This window comes from Chelmon rostratus, chromosome 13 (genome assembly GCF_017976325.1).
Source record: "Chelmon rostratus isolate fCheRos1 chromosome 13, fCheRos1.pri, whole genome shotgun sequence".
Taxonomy (NCBI): Eukaryota; Metazoa; Chordata; class Actinopteri; order Chaetodontiformes; family Chaetodontidae; genus Chelmon; species Chelmon rostratus.
In genome coordinates, this window is record NC_055670.1 from 25,392,385 (window position 1) to 25,412,119 (window position 19,735).

Below are 19,735 nucleotides of genomic sequence, written 5' to 3' on the forward strand. Positions count from 1 at the left end.
ACAGCACAGGCTCCAAACCACAAGGCCTGGCTGTAGGTTCAAATGGTTCAAAAGTGGAAATGTAATTATATGAAACTGTCAATCAGTGTTAGTTAGATTGGCTTGTGCGTGTGTGTGTGTGTGATCCTCACTCGCTGCTGTTTAGTTGCATACTGTGAATACGTCGCTAACAGGTTTAATTTAAACTTCGGGTGACGACTAGTGACTTTCAAAATCATGTTTCTGAACTTCTCATCCCTTTTCCACATCCCATCTCCCCTCCTTTCTTTGCTTTCCTTTATTTCAGGCCTCATATGCTTCCTCTGACTTGTACAGCCTCAACGGTCTGTCCTCCTCCAGAAACCCAGGGTCAGCTTACAATGGTTATCAGGTCCGTACACAGACGAATGCTAGCTTTGTTGCTAGTCCTTAGCTGCTACGTGACCTTCCACCTGTCTGTGGAGGTGAACAAGAGAAACTGCTCATGTTTTCACAACCTGTTCCGAGCTGCTGCTTCTAAACCTCATTCTTACGTCCGACTTCATCCTGTGTTGCAGTTCTGCAGGTCACTCAGTCAGATCACCCAGCAGCTCTATCGCAGGGTTGGTTCCAGTCATTTCCAGCTTACCTTTTACCCACTTTTACTTCCACAAAGTGCTAAACGACACCTGTAATAGTCATTCACTCACTCCAGCAGTCTTAAGAACGCCTGAAACTGAGCTTGTTTGTCTAAAGAGCAGAGGATTCGATGATTAAATCAAGGGCTTCCTGCTCAATGCTTCACCACTTTCTAAATTCACCGAGCACTGACGTCAGCCACTGAATGGAGCCACACATCAGGCACTAAAGGCAGGGATGTGGTTTCACCATTGAGTAGAACAGCATGTAGTGAAATCACAAAAATGGCATTGTCTGTACGGCTGTTTACACTGTGTGTGTGTGTGTGTGTGTGTGTGTGTGTGTGTGTGTGTGTGTGTGTGTGTGTGTGTGTGTGTGTGTGCGTGTGTGTGTGTGTGTGTGTGTGTGTGTGTGTGTGTGTGTGTGTGTGCGTGCGTGCGACATGTGCAGAGCTCCTTATATGAAGACAGTCTCTGCAGTGGCTCGCGGCGAGTCGCTGGTTCCGCCTCTCATGTAAGATTTTCTGTGAGTTGTGGCTTTGTTGGTTTGATGCACCTGAGAGCGACCTGGCCAAGCATGAAGAGTGATTTCTGTTCCTGAATTGTTAACTGTCTGGACTGATAATACTAACAGCTACTTAGAAGAAGAGTGAGTGGACATAAATTGTGTGAAATAATGGAATGGACCATGTGTGAAGTTTGCTTTTGTTTTCCTCTTACCTGAGTGAGACCTTCACTGAATGTCCAGTGACTAGAGTGAGAGCCGAGTTGCTTTGGATTTTGATGTGATTGGATTTGATTAATTCTAATTTCTGTGAGATGTTTCAGTGAGTTTGAATTTACATTTTGCATTAAGCAGATTGTAATTTGGATTCCAAATTCTGGTCCTCTCCAGCATGTGTTTGCTACTCGTACTATGAGTGTGTTCGGATGTGTTTGCCTCCGTGTAGACAGAAACATAACGGTCTGTTTTCTCTACAGCCTTTAGAGTACTCTAGTTATCGCAGCTCTGGCTCCAGAGCCTCCTCCAGGGCCAGTTCGGCCCGCGCCAGCCCAGTGGTGAGCCTTCACTCCTCAGACAGCCCGCTACTAACCCTGGGGTTTAAACTGCATTCGCCCACTTGCACATGATGCTTTGTAACCACACAACATAACAGCCTCCATGTAGTCACACTACAGTATCTGGTTTATAACTCACGGTTTGACATGAGAAGAATTCAATACGTGATTAGTCCATGTTTGTTCTGGGTGTTCCTGTGACTCAGACTTGACGTGGTTTGCAGAATTGGAAATGCACAAACATTGTTCTGTGTGCAGAGTACAAGCAAGCGTTTCCTGGTGGACCTGTACAGGATGTTAGTGTTCTGTTTTAATGTTAGTGAGCCATGAATTGGAGCTCAGACACGTACTGAACTCCCTGTAATTCACTCAGATTAAGAAAATCACACTCCTGCCTGAAATGCATGCTGCTGAATGTGCAGCCATCGGTTCATTCCAGCCGTTCACCCTTTTATTTAAAATCTCCAAAAAATCTTTCAGTGCCTGCCTTCATTTCCAATGAAGTCAAGAGTGCAGTTAAAACAGAATAAATACAGACAAAACTAATTTAGGAGAAAACAAACAAACAGCAACTCACTGAGTTCACTGAGTTTTGGAGGAGCCACAGTACAGTTGCTGATTGGAGCCATTTGTCGCAGACCTGTAGCTGCAGAGTCGCTGAGGCTCATCATCCACAAAAAATAGCTAAAAAATATTCTTTTTTCATTTAGATGCCCATTGATTTGTCTGTCGTCAGCTGAAGAAGCAGTTTGTCGCATCAGAACGCACAAATGTTTTACTTAAATCTTGTATTTTGTTCTTATGTAGCAGAAGTTACTCCTGTATGACGTCAGTGATGACAAGGAGTCACTGTGACTGAGAAACGTGACACATTATCTGCTCCCACGCATGAAATTGTGCCTATAGGATCCATTCATTCCGTGGTCAGATACTTCTATTTCATACGTGCAACTAATTCAATTTTGCAAAACAATGTTCCGCATCAGCTGGCTTGTAACAGGGAGGAAGTCTCCATTTAAAAAAAAAAAAAAGAAGAAGAACCTGAGGTTCCGATATTAAATTGAAGAGTAAACATGAATGACCTTTGATTCTTTCTCAGCTCTAATGATGATTTGTTAATAATTCTGTACTTTTCTCAACTCTGCTTTTTGTGTCTAATGTCTAACTTGCTGCTGTTTCTCTAAGTGGTCTCTTACTCTGAGGTGTTTGGCTTCTTTCTTGTTCTCTCTCGCCCCCTGGTGGCTGATGTAGGACAACTGCGGCTCTGTTGCCAGTTTTTTGAGGAGCGCGGCCAGTAGCAGTGGCCTCCCCCGAGACCTGGACGATGTTACTATTCCTGACTTTTCTGATGTGAGTCGCTTTGCACGCGCAGGAGGCCGAGGCCGTGATGTGAGCTGAGTTCCCTGATTGGCGCCGTTTTTGTTTTTGCTTGGTTCCTTCCTTTCTGTGCACTTCACCCCACAAGGAGGGCTGATTGGCCGCTGTTTGCGTGTTTGTGTCAGAGGTTAATTTGTGTGTTGACTGTGGAGACGACCGATTGTTTCTTTGCGTGTGAGAGGCCTGGGGTTTGAAGTGTTGTTGATGTGACTCATTTTTGGCCCGTTCCGATTTGGTGATTATAATTTCAGAAAGAGATCTGACGCCTCCTCTGCTGATTATTTGCATGGTGTTACGGAGCAAAAGAAACGTGCATTTTCTTAATATATTCATGAGAAGAGAGCAGATTGGAGTACTTGGAAGTATTGTTTTGTATGCTGCTTTTTCATGAGGAGATGTCAGGCCGAATCTTCTTATCAGTGCTCAGCTGCCTGTAGTGAGGATTTTGGTGCTTCCTTCCTTCCTCCGTCAGTCGGTCTTCCTGGCCCCGTGTCCTCTGTTCACCCTGTTTGCTCTGACGGTTTTTTATTTGTCTCAACAGGTGGAGGACAGAGATTATCTTGAGAAGGTGAGCGGATCACACCACCAAATGCTGTCTGTCGTTCAAGATTCATAAAGTCGATGCTCAGAAACTGAACATTTTTTAAAAATCTTTTTTTTTTTTTCTTCCTCAGGGATCTCGAGCAGGTTCTGCCTTAACAGCAGGAACCCTCACGTCCTTAGGCGGGACTTCCTCGCGGAGAGGAAGTGGCGAGACGGCCATAACTGTAGATGCAGAGACCTCTATACGAGAAATCAAGGTAATGCTAAAGAAATGTAGCCTCTTATGGACAGAGAAGACATTTCCTTGAGGAGTGTGGTTCGTCGTTAGGCATCATACAGGGTCGTTGCATCGTTTTGATAAAATCATCATGAAAACAAGAATTTACATGGACAGTCGCTCAGAAAATCTGAATGTTTCAGCCAGATGATGCTTAAAAAGGTAAATCTCATACATCTGATGTGTGCATCAGATGGAGAATTTACTTAGAAATGCAGCTTCAGCTGTGTATTAATCAATGACTTCATGCAGTCCCATGGAGAAGTTACAACATTTTGAATGTTTGACCCAGTTGGATCACAGAAACGTTTTCTGCTGTGTTATATGAAAGCAGAAACTTCAACTACCCAGACTTACTCTATTAAACCACAAGACCTGCAGACAGTGGATGCAGGTCTAGAAAAACTGGATCTTACTGTTGAACTCTGAGAAGTTTTCAATGGAAAGGATTAAATGCAGCAGACAGATGTAGTGAAATTTTCTTTCATCTAAGCAATGTTCTCCAGTGAAGCTCCTCGCTGTCGAGCCATTTTCATCCTTTCCGCAAAGCCTTGTGTTGCTGTTCTCACGTCACCTTTTCTGATGCTGTCACGCTGCTTCTCTGCTCACTGCTGCTGCGCTCTTCACCAGGAGATTCACGAACTGAAGGATCAGATTCAAGATGTGGAAATCAAGTACACGCAGAACCTAAAAGAAGCCAAGGTATAAGCCTGAGACCCTCACAGAACTCCAGACTCACTATGAACTAACATGTTTGGCGTCTCTAACTTTGGTTATTTTGGACAGTGTGGGTCACACAGTGGGTCAACTATGCAATAACATGTGCAACCAGTTCACTGTTATTCCCCCAAAGGTCACAATGAAATGATGGGATTCCTTTTCTTCAACAGAAAAATAAACCCACTGATTATCTAATAAGGTTTTTAAATTGAAACTGAAATAAATTAGAAACTCTCCATTGAGTGTTTTAGAAGTAATACTGGTGCTCCAGACTCAACACAAATATCAACACAGTATATCTGCAGTCCATTAGTGCCTGTTTAAGGCATCATCGCTCATTCATTTTCAGCTCAACAGATGTTTTTTAGCTTGTGTTGAAACTTGCAAACTGATGATCTAACTGGCAAAGCTGCACCTGCATGCTGCTGTCTCTCTTCATTTTGATGTGTGCGTGTGTGCGTGTGTGTGTTCGCCCACGCTTCTTTGATTAAATGTCCATTTAACAGGGTTTAGAGTTGTGCGACACAGATAGTTTCTTGCGTCGTGTGGATTCTGCATGACTCTGCGGTTTTGTTTGAAGACCTGATAGATCTGAGCCCGAGCACCTGTCATATTCTTACATTCTCTGTACGTCGTGACATTAGGATGCATTAGCAGAAGTGGAGGAGAAGTATCGAAAGGCCATGGTGTCCAACGCCCAGCTGGATAACGAGAAAAACAACCTGATGTACCAGGTGGACACGCTGAAGGACTCGCTCATGGAGCTGGAGGAGATGCTGTCGGAGTCGCAGCGAGGATATGAGGAGAAAGTCAAGGTACTGCAGCGGGCAGAGTGATATTATACAATGAAGCCACAAACTGGACAAAACCTGAAGGCTTCAGTCTGGTTTCTGAAGTGTCTTCTGTCTGGAGTGTCATAAAATCATCAGTATGCAGTATTTTAATTACTGTTCTGCCCTCCACAGCCATCGCAATAAAAAAAAAAAAACACGTAGAGACTTGAAAGTTGCAGGTAATCGGATGCAATGAACAGGAGCTGGCTTTGTCTGCAGTTACATTACCATCACATGGTAATGTAACTGCAAGTGGAAACTCAGAACTTCCATAAAGCTTCTAAATCCTGATTCTAATGATAATGTGAATTTGGTCATACATGCATGACAAAGCTTTTTGGCTGTCAGGTTTTAAGCTCTGATGTCAGAGTTTGCCAGAAGCCATGAATGCATCGTGTTTTTTAGACGTTTCAAAACATGTTTCATGGAGAGGACATGAGACAATAAATGATCATCTGTAAGGTCACAAGGACTCAACATGCATTTACATGCAATGACACAGAAGAGCTGAGTAAAGATTTAGTTGACTCAGTTAATATTGTTAATTCAACTCACGGTTGATGCTTCACAAATGCAGTAAATAGCATTGTTTAGGTGCTTCACAAGGACATACAATATATATGTGTGGAACATATCTGCCAAACGGGGACTGTAATACATGTAACACAGTTCTCAGAATGACACTTGACAGCGATGGAAGTAGCTTTCCCCTGATGTTTTCGGGTGGGCTGTCACGTGTTTCTGTGTGTGTGAGACAGATGGTGAAATGAAAACCAGGGGTTATTGGTTGTCAAGCTGCCTCTTGTTCCTCACAGGAGTTCGAGCGGGAGAAACATGCCCACAGCGTGCTTCAGTTCCAGTTCAATGAAATGAAAGAGACGCTGAAACAAAGTGAAGAGCTGCTAAATGTGAGTATTTGTCCCCCAGTGTGAAATTGTGTCAGACTGTGAGAAGCTGTGCAGAAACGGAGCCTCCTATGGAGTCAAAAGCCAGATATGAAGAAAACAGCTGTCACTTCGAAAGGCTGCATGTTGCATCGCACAGCTTTCTTTTCTTTTCACACACTGTATGTATGCATGCACCACATTTATCTTGTGCTCTCTTTACGTCTCAAACTTCATTTCCTTTTCCTGCTCTTTAGGAGATCCGTCAGCTGCGTATGAAGCAGGAGGGTTTTATTAGAGAAATTTCTGACCTGCAGGAGACGGTGGAGTGGAAGGATAAAAAAATTGCGGTACGGCCTATGAGCCCTGGTCCAGCAGTTTTGTGTTCTGTTAACTTGATCACATTCGTTTGTTTTTGCTGGCTTGAATTCCGTTGCATGCAACTGAATGCCAACTTTTACTTTCACTTCTTTTCACTTCACTTTCTTCCACACTCTGTCACTTGGGGGTTCTGCTCAGGCCTTAGAGCGACAGAAAGAATACACAGATGCAATCCGCATCGAGCGAGATGACCTCAGAGAAGAGGTGGTGAAGCTGAAAGACATTCTGAAGGTATTCTGTCAGTGTATGGATGTTTATTTCAGCTGGGGGGGGGGGGGGGTAGTTTTGGTCAACAAATATGAAAATCTAAAGGGTGAAAATCAAGTTTTGAATATTTTTGTCATGGCAACTAAAGCTTAAAGCTTAAAAAGTAGAACTGGATCCTGGTTTTTATTTGAAGGTAGAAACTACAACCCTGATTCCCTAAGTTGGGACGTTGTGTAAAACATAAATGACACAGAATGTGATAATTTGATAATCTTTTTTGACATTTACTCACATGAAATCAGTACAAAGACAATATATTGAATGTTTGAGCTCATCAGCTTCATTGATTTCTGTAAATATCTGATTATTCTGAGTTTGATGCAGCAACATGTTTCAAACACGTTGGGTCAGGAACAACTAAAGACTGGGAAAGATGTGGAACGCTCCAAAAACACCTGTTTGGAACATTCCACAGGTAAACAGGCTGGTTGGTAACAGGTGATAGTGTCATGATTGAAAGGCTCAGTGGTTCACAGCGAGGATGGAGCGAGGTTCACGTCTTTGTGAACAGATGATTGTATGAAGGAGATTAATACCTGGACTCAGGGACACCTCAGAAAACTGTTGTCTGTAAACAGTTTGTTTGCAGATGATTGCGTCCTGTTTTCATGTAAGTTTTTCACGGCATCCGTCCGATTTGGAATCAAGGTTGTACTTACAAATGTAGATATATTCTGGTTGTACTTTTTAAAAATGTGATTTAATTACTTTTTTTGCAAATGACTTTATATGAATCATATTTTTCTGAATATCTCACTTTCTCAATTTATATTTTGTGTAGAAACATGGAATAGTATTGGGACCTGATCTTAACGTCAATGGAGACATTGTTGTGGCAGAAGTCGACGGATCCCCCAATGCAGACCCTGCCTCCCAACCGGCTCCGGATTCACAGCCCTCCCCAACAGAGGGGAACAGCATGCTCGGTAAAACACATTGTGGAATAAAAAACTTCTTACTGCATGGCTTGGTATAAAACTGTCTGAAACTTTCATTCCAAAATACATCAGAGCAGTGATGCAACAGAAGATTCACAAATCAGAATAAGATTATTAATGCTGAGCAGAAATGACATGACAGATAACGTGGTATCTGAATTTTCAAATGATTAATGTCTGGTTTTGGAGTGAACTCTTCTCTGCTTTGTGCTGTGTTGCTACTCTGATTTGCACTGACCTAAAGGATAAGTCTGGTGATAATCTCTATTTTTCTAGAGACTGAAAGTTCATTTTTTACAGAGGTAAAGGTCAGTTTGGTTCAACCTTTAAGACAGCATTGACGAGAAGTCCTGAAAGTACTCAGCACAATGGAAATTTTGACTTTATCTGTTTACTTCTATGAAAATACCAAAACCATCAATAACAAATGGATTGACCCTATAAGTAATCTCTGTGTATTAAAAGTTTGGTATATCCGATTACTATATAGAACTCCCATAGTGTTCCATTGTTGTCCAGCAGCATCATTGAGCCACACCCTTGTGCAGAAATACTCACTAGTTCACTAAATGTGTACTAACCTGCAGCTGAAAATGTACTCTTGCTTGAGTAACGCTTGCTAAACTCTACAGTGCCCCAAAATTGAAGTTTGTATTTGGTTTTTAAAATCTGAGCGCTGAGTGCTACTGACAGGGTAGGAGAGTTGGAAAGTCGTGAGAGACAGACGAATGCTTTGTTAGTTCATTTTGGTCTTTTCATGGAATTTGTTTACAGCAAGAAAAATATCGAGAAACGCCAGCCTTATCCTCAAGCAACATCTTGCTTTCCTGTAAAAACTAAGCTTCCACTTACAAACTCTGCACACATCTCGCTTGTCTTCATTACTAATGTTGTGGCTTTTATTATATTTCTCTTGCACCTTTGTCAGAATTTTACCTCCTACACAGTAACTCTGAATGACGACTAACTGCTGATGCAGACGGTGTTGGTGTGTAAATGCTGACACATCTCTATTGGGTTGAGGGTAAAAGCATTTGAAGGTTGTGTTATAAGCAAATGGTAGGATGTGTAAGGAACATTTATTGATTATATTTACTGTAAAACCTTGGAGCTGCTGCCTTCAGGCCTCTTTTCTTGTGACATTGATGTTCCGGGGATCAGGAACTTTTCGATGTTCCTCCTGCCTTTCTTCATCTTGCTCTTCATCTTGGCTCTGTGCTTCTCTTTCTGGCCACTGAATCAATCAGGTGTTCTGCCTTACCTTGACTTCTGCTGATGCACTTCCTAATGAAGATTACAGTTTTGAAAATCATGTGTTAAGTCAACATGTTTGGCCCTCTATCACCGTGTGCTCTTCATGATCTCTCAGGCAACACAGAGGGAACTGATTTGAGAAGTAGCGGAGAGGAAGAGGTGGCTCCAAAGCGGCATCAAGAAATGTTTGACGAAGCCAAAGACAATCACTTGAGCTCTGAAACACTCTGTAATGTTGCCGGTGTGTCCACACTGCAAACACCTAGCGAAGAACAGCCAACAGAAGAAGACAATGGTGAAGGAAGTGGCCTCAGCAAGGACTTAAATGTTCACATTAATGACTGTTCAATCACAGAAACCGAACACATCATCAATTGCAGCCCTGGGCTTCAAGAGATTTTAACAAGTTCTGAGGAAAATGTTCCAGAAACACCTGAGGGGGGAGATTCAGGGGAGACACGTAACCCAGGTTTAGGAGAGATAGAAACCAGAAGCAGTAGTGTTGACACACACGGTGATGGCAGTAGAGAGTCATGTAACAACATTTTTGAAGAGCCAGAAAATAAACAGGAAGATGTTCAGGTAAGTAGTTTGAGAAATACGGGATCATGTCCTCAGCAAAGAGTCACAGAAGATGTTATGAAAGAGCGTCTGACCGATGAGTCCGTCCCAGCTGTGTCAAACATCGACGCTCAGCAAGAGCCTGAGAATGCCGAAGAGGCAGAGAACGATGAGGCAGAGGAAATGTCAAGTAAACGTCAGGCTCAGGGTGCTACTGCTTCGGGGAAAAAGAAAAGAAAGAAGAGGAGGGGTAAAAAGAAAGGAGGAACACAGGAGGATAAGAACCAACAAAAACATGAAGCAGATAAAGAAAAAGACAAAACAGATAAAGACACTGAACTGGCAACAAGAGATAGCGAGCAAACGACAGAACCCGACATCGATGGTTCTGTCACAGAAACCCTCGAGGAATCAGGGGTGGATCAAGTCAAAAATGAGCAAGAAACTGAGCAGGTAGATGGAGCAGAAGCAGTGAAACCTTCTGAAACCTTTTCTCACAGCGAACCTCTCGAAGAATCAGGAGTGGATCATGTTACAGATGTTACAGATGAGAAAGACAATGAACAAACTTTGGAAATGGACAATGTAGAACAGTTAGAAGCTACGGAAACCTTTTCTCCTACTGAAACTCCAGAGGAAAGAGGAGTGGATCATATTATGGATGAACAGAAGGAGGAGCAAAGTTTGGAAGCTGAAACAGTCAAAGCAGTCGAGGCAGTTGCAGCCACTGAAACCTTTTCTCAAGTTGAAACTCTCCAGGAATCCAGAGTTGATCCCAAAAAGGACGAGCAAGACGAGGAACAAAGTTTGGAACCACAAGAAGAAATGGGATCTACATCAAGTCCTGTTCCAGAGGCCAACCTCAGTACTCCTGATCTTATTGACATCTCCGAGGGTGCAGACAACACTGACAAAGTGTGTGTATCCAGCGAAGACAACTCTAACAGTGGAGCAGATCTCTCAACTAATGGCCGTGTCATCCATGCTGAGTCAGAAGTTGTTGGTTGTGCAGAGGATGACATTCAGTCTGTTGATGAGATGAAACCTGAATGCACAACTAATAACCCAGAAACAAAGGACAAGGACAACAGTGAGGCTGAATCACATGTTCAAAGCATCGATGATATTGTTACTGATGAATCTGAATCCACAAACAAACCTGAGAGTGAGGATAACATGTCGGTGTCTCTGTCTTCTCCTGATGGCTTCACTGATGGTCTGAACAGCTTGGCTGGCTCAGATCTGCCTTCAGAACTGTCTGCAGCCGTGAACTTTGGCAGTGACGACACTCCCAGTAAGGTTTCTGATAGAGATCCAGAGGAGGCAACTGAGACGGTCAAAGACGACGAGGAGCCAGTGGCGGAGACTGAACAGGAATCCATTTCTCCCAGTCCTCATGGGGACAATTCAGAATTAAAACCAGACAGAACAGAAGAAGTGGAGCTGAGCAGAAACTTGAGGGAACCTGAAGGTTTAGTGGAGCCAGACAACTCCTCGTATGAAGGAGAAAGTGACAGTGCATCATTAACAAAAAACACTGAAAAGAGTCTGTTGGACACAGCAGCACAGGCTGAACAATCGGATGATTTAGAAAGCCAGACATTACAGCGCGAGGATCAGATTGGTGAAGTGTCCTCTGAAACAGAAGCAATCAACATCGTTGACATTTCAAATACACCAGACGCTCCAACAGAAGCTCCTGAAGCTCCTGAGGACCACAATAACGAAGAAGAACCTGAAAATGATCAGCAAAGTGCTGAGCTGCATGAACCCAGCAAAGACCAGTCTGAGGATAATGATTCTTCTCAACCCACCCTGCAGGACAGTGATGAAGAGGACGGTGAGGACGATGAAGGACAGTCTTTTGATTTTGATGACATGGATGTGGAGTTGGCTATAGAAACGAAAGTCCCTAAAAATCAGGAAGAAGCTAAAGAGGGAACTCAAGTCATGTCACGCTCAGGGCTGTGCCAAAGCAACACGCAGTCAAATGAAAATGCACAAGACGAGCCAGGTGAGAACAATGATGAGACGTGCACGGTTGATGGAGGAAACCAGGCAGATACACCAGATAAAGAGACGGATACTGTCCCTCATGAAGAAGCCATGTCTGCAGACGTAGCTGTAGCACTTGAGCCTGTTATCGAGGAAGGAAAGGATTTGATTGTTGGAGAGTTGGATGTGGTTGCAGAGAACGTCAACCAGGCAATGTCTTTACCTGTAGAGGAAGGATTAGATGCCATTAAGGAAGTGTTGCAGGGTGAAGATTTGGTTTTACCAAAGAGTGCAGACTCAGTGACGGCCAATAAAGAGACGAGGAAAGATGTGAAGAAAAATGGCAAGAAAGGCAAAGTCAAGGGCAGAGAGGAGTGTAAGGTATCTTAGCCTGTAGATAGTATATGGTACACATATATATCATGTGATCTGCCCTTTACTGGTCCTTGCTGAGCTTTTTACAAAGCGGTTAAATAAATATGTGCACTTTGATTCTTTCACAAATGAATATTGGTGTAAGTATGTACATTCTTCTAATTAATCCATATAAACAGTCCAAGTTCAGTTTTCATTGAGGTCATATGTGCAAGAAAAATGTATTAGTGGAGAGATGAGAATGTAAACTGCTCGGTCACAGTGGATTTTACTGTTGGACAATACTGCACCTGCTATATTTTGTTACTGATGCACATTTATAACACTGCTTGTAATGCGTCATGGTGCTGTGCCGCACAACATTTTATTTACAGGAACTCGTTCACGCATCATTTCTTTTGTGTACAATAAAAAACACAAATGTTTAGCGCTAATTCTCATGGAGACTTTAGCGAACTAGCTTTTACATGCTCTTGCTGTAATGTTGATGGTTACAATGAAAAATTGCCGGAGACCCTGTTCTGTTCTCAGGGATTAACAAAACTGTTCTTTGACCTAAAGAAAGACGTTTCCTTCTACAAGGACTCAGAATTCTAAAGCACAGAAAATGTCTGTTGGCGTTTTGTTGCACGTAATGGAAAGATGAATGTGGTGCGTCCACACTGAAATGCAAATAAATGCCCTGCTGTTACCAATTTGAAGTCGACCTAAATGCATTTTTGTTGGTGATGACAATAATATGACAGTTTCAGCCTGTTCAGACAGCACATTTACACTTAGATGTTCACGTCGTATCGTAGCCTCCTGTGTGGTCCTGCAGTGTGAGCGTAGTCCTGCCAGCTGTGTGCTCTTGCATTGACCCTCTTCTCCACAGTTTGTGCATGCTAACCTTCCCCCTCACACTCCATCACTATCCCACGGATGTCTGCTCTGTTGCATGCATCAACCTCCCACCCTGACCCAGCCCCCCTCCCACCATCTCCTTGGCACCTCCCACCCCTGGTATGTCTACACTTATTTTGACCCTAGCAGTTACGATTGTTGTTGGAATTGGTGATGTACTGGTGAGGTGTCAAATGAGACGTCATCTCAAACATGTGCTTCATCTTTTAGAGATTCGTCTGAGGAAACTGGTGGATGAGCGGGAAAAAATGATAGAGCAGGTGGGTCAGTCATTCATCCATTATCTGAGACAGTGCTGTTGGTGATATTCTCATTAAACTGGACTCTCTCTGTGACGATTTTAATGTAAATCAGAAGCAAAGTGCTGTCGAACCAGAGCTCACATACACAACAAACAGACAAACTGCTGCATGTTACAGTCACAGCAGACTGTTGCAAGGCCATTTTTTCAATTTGGATAAATTTGTTTGCTCCATTACTAAAAACTTGAAGTGCCTACAGTATAATTAACTTTGTGCTGCGTAGATGTTTAGTCTGAATGCTGCAATTGTCTTTTTATAGGGGGTTTAAGAGAAAATGTAATAATATATGTCTTATTGTCAACAAATCCCACAAAAAAGACCAAAACCTTCAGGGAATTTATCTATTAACAAGTATTTTAATTTGGGTCCTTTTTTTTTTTTTAACTATATATTTGTGGAGTGTTTATAAGGATTTATGTCTTCAGTAGGAACCAGTGTGCCTCAGACCAGGTAGGGTACAAGATGCATTAAAAGAGAAAAGACATTGTTGGTTTTGGCCTTATTATAAACTATAATAACTTTATACTATGTTACATCATTTCTGTGACCTACACAAATGGGTTGGGTGGCCAACATCAGTGTGACACACATAAACAGTTCCTGAACTGTGAGCTGTCGCGTGTTCCTCATGGAGGAAATGCAATGCATGAGTGCACGAAAAGTCGTAGCTGAGTGTGTCATTAATCAGCTGATGTGGCTCCATCTGCAGGTAAAGAAACTGAAGGCCCAGCTGGAGCAGAAGACACAGAGGAATGGCACAGAGAGCACTTCAAGCCCCGATGGTGAAATTCTTGAAAACGGCAATGATCCAAACATAATAGAACTGCAGAGTAAGTGTCCATGCATGGAAACAGAACGGTGGTTACATTTTACTTTATCTGAACTAAAAAAATATTTGCTTTTGCTTAAACTTTCCAGGAGATTCAAACAGGCAAATAAGTGATTTGAAGTTCAAACTCGTGAAGGCAGAGCAAGAAGTCACTGCTCTGGAGCAGAATGTGAGCTGGGAAGAATAATTAATTTGTAGCATACTAAACAATATGACAATAATCATTCCTAAGAATGAATATTAATATAATATATATTAAAAAATATTTTTTGGGGGGGTTTCCAGGTGACCAGACTTGAAGGTCAGGTGACGCGCTACAAGTCTTCAGCAGAGAATGCAGAGAAAGTGGAGGATGAGCTGAAGGCAGAGAAACGGAAACTACAGAGAGAGGTAGACTGTTGTTTTCTTACGCTGCAAACTGACAAGCTGGCCTGTTTGACAGCTTCTGTTTTCATTGCTGCACTTTCTCTCCATTTGACTCGATAGTTGCGGTCGGCGCTGGACAAGGTCGACGAACTTGAGTCAAACAACAGCCACCTTTCTAAAAGACTGGAGAAGATGAAGTCTAGTCGTGGCATGGCTCAGACTCCATAGAAACTCCTCCGCACGCCACCTGCACCTTCTCTCCAGACTCACTTGGAAAAGAGTCATCCTGCATTTTGGGTTTCTCTTCCACCTGCCTGATATCAACCTTAAGTAAAACAACAAAAAAAAAAAAAAAAAATCCAGGAGCTTAGTTATCATATCCACAGAATAGAGAACACCAACAAGCAATGTGCCATTTCTTTGTCTGTTTTCTGAAAGGAGGGAGCTCTTTGTAGCGTTGTGCACACACCCAGAAAGTACATGAAGAGCGGAAGTTTGTGCACCTCATGACTTTGGTTGAACCTCTGCTCTGCTCAAGGGGGGAATGGGCCACATGGAGGCTCTGCAGACTTACCTGTTACCTGTCCAGTGCAGCAAGAGACAAAATGTTGCACTGCCTCTTTCTGCTGCCTCTCATCAAGATGAAACATATTCACTTGCCTTGCTCACATGGAGGACACACAGTGCAGTGAATAGCACCAGTGGCCACGGCCCAAGACTGTTAACCCTCATTGCTGAGAGGACATGAGTGCGTTGTGTGTGTTGTGAACGAAAGAGCAAAATTAAGTGTATTTTCTTCATCTGATCTTTTCCTCATTTGCATCCAAAGCCAAACTATTTTTAGAAATGTAAATGTTTGGGTGTGTTTGTCACTTGTGGTAAAACTGAACAGGACCTGTTTGCAGATAAAAGGATTGTTCAGTTTCGATGGAGCACCCCCAACACAACATAATCGTCACAGTCAGAGAGTCTTCAGCTTCCAGCTGTACAGCGTGTGAGCGCCCTTCTACTAAGATCCAGTCGTATCTCTGAGCTTCCTTCTGCTTCACGTAGTCAGTCGCTGGTTGGCTCTTGTGCACACACTTAAATTGCTGAGACTTGCTGAAGAAATGTGACAACGGGGACTCAAGTCAGTGTTAGCAGGAGATACTGAACACACGGGAGATGCTGCTGCACTGTTTACAAAGCTTTAAAATGTTTGTAAGGAAACAAAGAACTGTTGTCTTTGTGCAATAAAAGTTCAAACCATATTGGTATCTGCACATGTGCATTTTAGTCCTGGACCAGGGGTCGGCAACCTTTACCACTCAAAGAGCCATTTGGACCCGTTTCCCACAGTAAAGTAAACACTGGGAGCCACAAAACCCCTTTGACGTGTCAAATAAAATAACGCTGCATATAATGTTTTTTTGCCTTTATACTATGTACAAACAAACGATAATGTGCTGCATTTATGAAATAGCTGAACGACTGCAGAGAAAACAAAATGACATTTCTGAGTGCAACAATAACATTTTAAAGTCCGACAAAAAGACGTTGGGTTGAAGCTACTTTCAAGTAAAATTCTCAATGTCTATTGGAGTCCTTCTTGCATTTATGAAAAAAACACCAAACTTAAATTCTCCACCGGCAGCAGGTAAAAATACCGTCCACTCTCCGCGTGCCGTCAGTCTTTTACTGACGCGTGCAGTCAGCTGTCAACCTGAATAATAAAAGGACTATTTCACTGAACAATGAAAAAATATTAATATATGCTCAATAGGCAATTAAAATATTAATCAAACGTGGTTAATGTGATTTCTGCTCCTGAACCTCAGCGCTGTGCGCCGTCACCTGCATCTTTACGCAGGATCAAGCTGTCATCTGTGAGCGCGAGCGATTTGTTTCAAAACGAACGAACTAAAATAAAATACTTTTTAGTTAAATGCTCATTAATTATTTTCGGGAGCTGCGAGTTGCCGACCCCTGTCCTGGACTCATGGATCTGTGGCCAGACCTCTCTCATTGTGTCCCCACATACCAAGCTCCATTCTCCAAACGTTTCCTTCATCAGGGCCGTGTTAGAGGTGAAGCCTGACAGTTCATTATAGACCTTTGAAACAGATGTGTGAAAAGCTCTCGAATGAGCGACCTTGAGTTGAGATTGTGTCAATATCTGAAGGTTTTTTTCAGAGGTTCTTTATATAGTCAGTCATGTTAGTACGACAGCATATCACTGCCTCCTTAACGGAAAGATTTACTGAAAAAAAATGTTTCAATGAGTCTTTTCATAACAAACAATACATGGGGAGAAATCTCTTAAAGAATACTTCAAGATAAATATTTTAAGTGAAGAGCAGAAATATATTTTCCTTCTATGAAAGAAACGGAGGGACGGAGCCCTGCTGCAGCTGGAAACTCACCTTCTGTTGAAGAAACTCTGACTCTTAAAATAGCAACAGCATTTCTGCAAATGCATTTTTGCAAATGCAACAAAAAAGCATTGGTGTTCTTTGTGATGCTATGTATTAGCCAAAAAAGCTGCCTTGCAGATTTTGAGGAAACCTGCATCCCGGGAACTTCTCAGAAAGAAAAGTATATTGACGGAGACACGAAGGCCATTAATCCCTCTCCCATGTTGATGTTTTCTTGTCAGGTCAAACCCAAGTTTATCCAAACTTCACACACTCTGTTATGATCACAGTCAACAGCGTAAGTGCAACAGGTGTTTTATTAGTTACTCCAGTTTTCTCTGGACAAATCATCCAGGTTTGGTGAACTGACCGCTGGGTAACGTACCGTCGGCGTCCTCCTGCATCGCTGTGCTCGTCAGACTGTCGCAGTACGTCCGCTTTTGGATGCGCTGTATCATACGCCGACCGTAAAAGTCCCGATAATCTGCTGGGAGCTCATCCAGAGTGTGTAGAGCTCTCTCCAGTGCCTGAAGGGCTCGAGCTGCAGCCACAGGGTCTTTATTACCATAGGGGTCCTTTTTGTCATAGCTGTCAGCAGGTAGATGGCGCCAGAACACATTTACACCCACACCAAACTGCAGAGCCACGGTGTTATGGAACCACAGTGCTGAGGAAAACAGGGACACCAGAACCTGTTTTACTTAAAGTCCTTGTAGTTGTAAATATATAACGACAGCAGTTCTTAACTCTGATTTGTTTCATGAGTGTTAATATTAAACTTCCACCAGGAAGCTTAATTCAACTGCAGTTTCCTGTGTTTGGTTTGAGAGCTCCATGAGAAGAAATGACATGACAGTATGATGGAATGTCTGTCGGTGGGATTGCAGGAGGATGTGATTAATGTGACATATTTGTCATACCAGGGATGAAAAGCAGATCTCCAGGCTCCAGCACACACTCGTATCTCTTTGCCTTCACAAAGTCAGGGAACCGTTTCAGGTCCGGGGAGTCGATGTCCACGACCTCTGATTTATCACCTGATGGGGTGAATTTAAATTCAAAGAGGGATTATAATATGATATTATACCAAGCTATTAAAAACATGTATTCATCTAATCAAATCACATCAACATCAGAGTTTAATATGAAAAGTGCACAAGGCTGATTCATTATACTCTGAGTATTCAAACAACCACTGGCATCTTTCCAGAGCCACTTGCCTGACAGGTAGAGGTGCAATGCATCCTGGGGGCTGTAGAGAACCACCCTCTTCATCCCCGTCACCTGAGCCAGCAGGTTATCCATCACCTGGAGGAATGAAGCCCAGAGACCAGAAGAGGATGCGCAAATGTTATTTCCTCTCAGACAGGATCATTAAAGCATTTCATGAGACTACAGCCCCGAGGACAGCACATCCTTCATAACCCAGGCAGGTGGCAAATAACAAGAAAACCTGAACAAGAAACTAAATCCACAACACTGACGTCGTAGTGCGTCCACAGCTGCAGGCCGCAGGAGCTGATCCGGAAGACACTGGAGAAAAACTGGTCCGGTGCAAAGAACTGTGGGATGTGAAAATCCTCGGCCAAGTCTGGGAACTGTTTGCTCAGATCAGCAGGTTCCTGTGAGGGACATTCACAGTCCTTTCTTAGAGCTTCAGCAGAGCCAGACTGAAGACATTTGCTCCATATAAAAACCAAAAATCCCTCAGCTCTGTTTTTTCAGTGGCAGCACAATCTGAGGGATCCAAAAACTAAAGTATCTTCACAGATTTGAGTTTTCTTACCTTTCGTACATCCTCTCCAAGTGATCGAAGATAATAGCTCTCATCCTAAAATAAGACCAAGAAGGATATTGTGTCATTAAAAGAAATACCACACTATATATATATATGTATATATATAAAAACAATCTTATTTTACGATTGTTACCTCAGACAGGAAGAAGTCGGAGTGTTTTTGTTCAGATGCCCTTTTCACAAACTCACTGAATGGCAGCGTCCTGTGAATAAAGAGCAGCTGAGAAATCTGCTGAGAACGAGTGTTGATTTGTGTGTCTGTTTGTGTGAGAGCTCACCTGTACGCAAAGTTTTTGTGAAGAAAGTCCATCTGTGGCACAGTGGACACGTGGATCTTCACTTCCTTGTCTCCACCTTTCTGTCCAAGATATTCAGCGGTCCACTTTTCCAGGCAGGGACCGAGAGACACCCCTCTCAGCACGGCTGGTCTGCGCTGGAAAAATAATTAATAGAAGTTAGGCCTTTAAGGCATTGAACAAACTGGTAAGTAATGAATTTAACATTAGTGACCTTTTAATTAAAGAATTAATTGATGTTCTTCCAGCTGTTTCCTAACAGTTAATGGACATTGGAGAGAGGCTATGAGGATTATCAACCAATGTTTTATTAAAGTTAACACTCTTTCAAATGTCATAAAATAGTGTAAAAATCTTCATGTTGCTTGTTTTCTCCAAACAGGCCAAAACCGAAAGACACTCAGTTTATAAAGATCTAAACCAGAGAAAAGCAGCAAACCCTCACGTTTGACACAGTAAAACCAGGGAATATTTTGTGTTTTTGCTCATTAACATCACCGGTAGACCTGAAGTGAAACATTCAGTCTTTCTGTAGTCACATTTTCCTGCAGCCATGGAGACCAACAGCAGTCTTCAGGAAGCAGATTTATCTCACCTTTGGATAAATCTCTCGCAGAAACACGTCCTTGTCTACATCTGTAAATATCGACACGGGTACTTTTTCCTGGAGCTCCATTTATTATGATCTGCTTTAGAATTCACCACCTGACTAAAGTAAACAGAGAACACTTGAATCTTCCGGGTGTTACATTTTTAGTGCTCCCCATAGGAATGAAAAATGACGAAGT

General features: G+C 42.6%; 2 protein-coding genes and 1 long non-coding RNA gene across 8 annotated transcripts in view; 2 read left to right on the top strand and 1 right to left on the bottom strand.

Annotated features, from left to right (window-relative positions):
• Positions 1–14,818, top strand: part of lrrfip1a (leucine rich repeat (in FLII) interacting protein 1a) — a 45,309-nt gene extending 30,491 nt beyond the window's left edge. For 2 of the 6 annotated variants that reach the window (XR_006007314.1, XR_006007315.1), the window contains 11 exons: positions 3,574–3,600; positions 3,707–3,832; positions 4,483–4,554; positions 5,217–5,387; positions 6,221–6,313; positions 6,547–6,639; positions 6,809–6,901; positions 7,719–7,863; positions 9,245–13,062; positions 13,174–13,223; positions 13,975–14,066. Coding sequence is in view for 1 of the 6 variants with exons in the window: in XM_041951524.1 (XP_041807458.1) it covers positions 287–370; positions 3,574–3,600; positions 3,707–3,832; positions 4,483–4,554; positions 5,217–5,387; positions 6,221–6,313; positions 6,547–6,639; positions 6,809–6,901; positions 7,719–7,863; positions 13,174–13,223; positions 13,975–14,095; positions 14,184–14,263; positions 14,380–14,484; positions 14,581–14,688 (1,368 nt within the window). In the remaining 5 variants the exon portion in view is untranslated. Of the gene's footprint in view, positions 1–286; positions 371–3,573; positions 3,601–3,706; positions 3,833–4,482; positions 4,555–5,216; positions 5,388–6,220; positions 6,314–6,546; positions 6,640–6,808; positions 6,902–7,718; positions 7,864–9,244; positions 13,063–13,173; positions 13,224–13,974; positions 14,096–14,183; positions 14,264–14,379; positions 14,485–14,580 lie in introns of those variants that run through there. The other 4 variants (XM_041951524.1, XR_006007316.1, XR_006007317.1 and 1 more) reach the window with 4 other exon arrangements.
• Positions 1,050–2,968, top strand: LOC121616653. The gene is made up of 3 exons (XR_006007319.1): positions 1,050–1,110; positions 1,578–1,655; positions 2,907–2,968. It is a non-coding gene; the product is annotated as an uncharacterized LOC121616653 (long non-coding RNA).
• A 1,870-nt stretch (positions 14,819–16,688) lies between the features above and the next one.
• Positions 16,689–19,676, bottom strand: tyw5 (tRNA-yW synthesizing protein 5). The gene is made up of 8 exons (XM_041950910.1): positions 19,543–19,676; positions 18,930–19,084; positions 18,785–18,854; positions 18,640–18,684; positions 18,338–18,475; positions 18,074–18,161; positions 17,774–17,890; positions 16,689–17,520 (listed from the first exon to the last, which is right to left on the bottom strand). Exons 1-8 carry the CDS (start codon positions 19,621–19,623, stop codon positions 17,201–17,203), a joined length of 1,014 nt encoding a protein of 337 aa, XP_041806844.1. The 5' UTR covers positions 19,624–19,676; the 3' UTR covers positions 16,689–17,200.
• Between the last annotated feature and the right edge of the window lie 59 nt (positions 19,677–19,735).

Bases quoted from the DNA above. Each gene is read 5' to 3' on its own strand.
- tyw5 (XM_041950910.1), bottom strand. From the start codon at position 19,623: ATGGAGCTCCAGGAAAAAGTACCCGTGTCGATATTTACAGATGTAGAC. The intron at 18,855-18,929 runs GTGAGCTCTCAC...CTTTATTCACAG, and splicing joins CACAAAAACTTTGCGTACAG to GACGCTGCCATTCAGTGAGT. The intron at 17,891-18,073 runs GCAAGTGGCTCT...TCACCCCATCAG, and splicing joins ATTGCACCTCTACCTGTCAG to GTGATAAATCAGAGGTCGTG.